Source organism: Mus caroli, chromosome 17, assembly GCF_900094665.2.
Source record: "Mus caroli chromosome 17, CAROLI_EIJ_v1.1, whole genome shotgun sequence".
Lineage (NCBI taxonomy): Eukaryota > Metazoa > Chordata > Mammalia > Rodentia > Muridae > Mus > Mus caroli.
The window spans coordinates 60,186,401-60,190,097 of NC_034586.1; the positions used below are offsets into that span (position 1 = coordinate 60,186,401).

General features: G+C 39.1%; 1 protein-coding gene across 7 annotated transcripts in view; it reads left to right on the top strand.

Annotated features, from left to right (window-relative positions):
- The window catches only part of Fer (FER tyrosine kinase), a 276,129-nt gene that overhangs the window by 86,785 nt on the left and 185,647 nt on the right, over window positions 1–3,697 (top strand). The window contains exon 10 of one of the 7 annotated variants that reach the window (XM_029470884.1): window positions 2,993–3,143. The exons of 5 other annotated variants lie outside the window; for them this stretch is intronic. In XM_029470884.1, the coding sequence (XP_029326744.1) occupies window positions 2,993–3,055 (63 nt within the window). In that variant the 3' untranslated portion in view covers window positions 3,056–3,143. Of the gene's footprint in view, window positions 1–2,992; window positions 3,186–3,697 lie in introns of those variants that run through there. One more of the 7 variants, XM_021186575.2, reaches the window with a different exon arrangement.

Consider the following 3,697-nt stretch of genomic DNA (forward strand, 5'->3'; position numbering starts at 1 on the left):
CCCTCTCCCCTCTCTCCTAACCATCTGACTGACTGGCATCCCTATATAGTTTCAATTTGCATCTCAGAGGCCATTCATTCCTTAAGAGATTTCTTGGGATTCATTGCTATAATGAGCCTACTTCTGGCCCTGCATACCGTACCCTCATCATTGTACCTGATACCCATTGTCTTTCTTTACATGGTATCAGCTACTAATGCTGTTACTGCAACAGTTACGGTAACTACCATTTTTTTTTTAAACAAAATAGTCAACAAGTCTTAGCATTTTCATGGATTAAACACTAATATGTGCATTGATGCATGTGTTAACTTATTTGTTTAGGTGTGTATGTGTATTTACTTTGTATATTTTTCCCCATAATACCTATTTATGCCCAGATTTGAGAAGACAGACACTGTCACTTTATTTACTGCCGTTTGCTCTGCCTTCTTTAGGATTTACTATGTAGACTCAGTAATTAAATAGGTTTTTAAAATTTTGGATGGACTATTAGAATTTTTGGTAAGAAAGAGTCATTGAATATTTATATAAAATACTTTTCTAAGGGAAAGGGAGCATTTTCAAGCAACAGAATCATGCCTATTTCCAGAGTCTCTGCAAAGACAACAGTATCCAGAGAGCAGTCTATTTGGGTTTTAGAAAAGAGGTTGACAGGAATATTTATTGAAGGTTATAGTGTGCTAAGTTACCATTGGACTGGGAAATACACTTCTAGCATGGCCCCCAAACTTGTTTAGATTTAGAAGGAAAACAATGCTTAACCTTCAGAAATGTGAAATTATAGATGTCTAACTCATTAAATCTATGGCCTTTGTTTTAGCAACTGGGAACTAGTGCATCATTCATACGATTACTGTCTATACATGATCTGAAAGACGGTCTGCTTAGCAATGTAGGTGATTTCAAATACTTATTATACTTATAGAAAACAAAACCGAGGGCAGACATGATGCAAAAGGAAATGCCAGATCTAGCTTACTTCTGGGAGTAAACTAAGAATCAAATATAGCTGCTCTAGATTTATACTTCTGGCTGCAAATATTAATTTTCATTTATTTTTATCTCCAAGATTGCTTCCAGATTTAAAATTTTGTGATTTTTGAGAAAATTTTGAGCCTTTGTGAGTGCCTGGCACCTAATAAATCCTTACTGAATACTGAAAGAATAAATGAATAAATAGAACCAACTGTAAGTAAGCAACAAAGATAGGAAAATGTAAGTAAATTTATTCAGATCTAGAAGTCAAATTTACTTGTTTAAAATGAGCTAGAAAAATGTGAGACCAACAGAGAATATCAAGAAATATCAGTACTGTTCCTGAGTTCATCCTAACTTAGCAGAAGAGGATTAGTCAATTGAGAGCATCTGGAGGCTTCCTTCTGGGAACAGTGCTTTGTGTAAGGGACCTGACCTGAGAAGGGGAGTTACAGAAATGGCCTAGAGTGCTTTGGATTTCAGTCCTGACCCAGCATTTGTAAACTCAGATGGGAAGTAGAAGCAGTGCCCAGGGACAATGAGAGTGATTCAGTGTGAGGGTGTGGCCATGGGAAGTTACTAACCTCTGTGTGCCACAGCCTGAGCATCTATAAACTCAGATAGGAAGTAGAAGCAGTGTCCAAGGACCAATGGGATGGATTCAATGGAAGAATGCTCATGGCCAGGACAGTGCTAGGTCTAAAAAACTTTCTACCCTGTTTCCTACTGTTATTTATTAATGGAAAACTTTATGAAACGTTATGTTCTCCAATCACCATTGGAGTACAAACTGAGGAGTTTGTGATAGGCCTGATGTAAACATGAGTGGTTTTTATGTCCAGTAAAGTGAAAAACTGGACACACAGTCAAGTAGTGGAATTGCACAGAATGGAGACTCTACTTTGATTGATGTAGGATGTCACAAGGTGACACATGCTGGTCTTGGACTCACATTTCCTCCACTACTACCAAATGGCAGGATTGCCAGCATGTGTCACCAGGCCTGGCCTTATTTCTTTCAAGTATGTTAAATTGTAAAGAGGAGGAAAATTTAAAGGAGAAATGTTTATGTCAGAATTGTGGTCCAACTAAGTTTTCAAACCAAGATCTTTCTTCATTGCCTTTATATATATTTTTTTCCTGCTTTGTTTCCATGGAGACTTAAGAACTTTATTACACTTAAAACCTTGTTCTGGCCAAGGGTGGTGATGCACACGTGGAAGCTTAGTGCTCTCCTGGCAGAAGCAATGGGATTATAAGCATGCAGCTATCGAGGACACACACACGCACACGCACACACACACACACACACACACACACACCACAAAGAAGAGTGCCCTGCGTGTGCTTCAAGAACACGGTGTGGTCTCTAATTGTTGTATGCAGTACTTTTACAATCCAGTCACCACACATTGGAATTGAATATTGAACAAGAAAGAGTCTTCTGTACAGCCAGTGCTTCATGGCTTTGAATAACCGTGTACTAACAGGTTCAGTATATTCTCACCATAAGCAAATTTGAAATCTGATGAGACATGAGTGATTGTCTGAACATAGTTTATTCCTTTACTTTTGATTAGAAGAGTTAGGAGGTGTTAGAGAGTTATACGTCCATAATAGAAAATTGCAGAAGGTGATTGAAAGCTGAGCTTCCTTGCCCAGCTGTCCATGAAGGTTTGTTTCCAGACACACTTGGCAGTTTGGCAAGCTCCTGGGGACTTTGAAATGGACCTACATATTCAGTTGGAAGACCTGTGTATGTTGTAGAGGAAGAAAATAAGTTATTTTATTCAAATCATAAGAATATAGTCTGTGTCTTAAATAATGGGTCTTTATTTAATGCACGTGGGCTCCCATCCAAAGAAAATGAAAGAAAACAAAAAAACCCCAACATTTGTTGGTTGCATGTTTCCTTCGATCCAGAGCTGACTGGTACAGTGCCTTGCCAACAGAAGGAGACACTGTGAAATGGGAGATCAGGGCCCATGCCTTTTCTGTCTTGCTTTTGTCTCAGACAGGAAGATCTGTGGACACACTGACTTCTGCCTGCATACTGTTAGCACTAGTTAAGATTTGAGATGGATAAGAGTATGGAGTGTCCCCACTGTGAGGGTGTGCTGGAGCCTGAGTCTGACCCCCAGTTCTCTAAAAAATGTTCTATACCATTGAGCCCTGGACCTTCCTCATCAGAGATCCTGAGATACAAGGTAAGGGGAAGGTGGCTCCAGCCCTGCGCCAGACCTGGACATTGTCCTCTAGTCCTTGCAATCACCTGATCCTGATTATGTTTCTTGGCTGTCCCCCCCCCCCCTTTTTGAGCACTATTACTCAGACACTCAGCCAAGGAGACGGGGCTGGGAGTGCTAATCTTCATTACTCCCTTAATTTGTTTTTCTATTTGCCTCTTAGATTTGAGTGTAAATCGACTTTTTAACCCATGGGAAGGTAAAAGAGACTACACTGTGTGCAGAAACGCAATTCAGTTTAAAATTCGTAATGGTGTTCAGACCTCTGTTTTCTACGTTTCAGTCTTTATTGCCTACCGAGCTCAATAAACTTCTTGTTTTCAATTCCCGTTACTAAAGGAGAGTAATCTTCATCATGAACAAATATATTAGATAATTAGCAACAATAACTGAGTTTTCACGATATGTGATGTGACTGTGTAGCTCAGTGTTGTTGTCTCTTTTTAAATATACATACACATATATATATATAT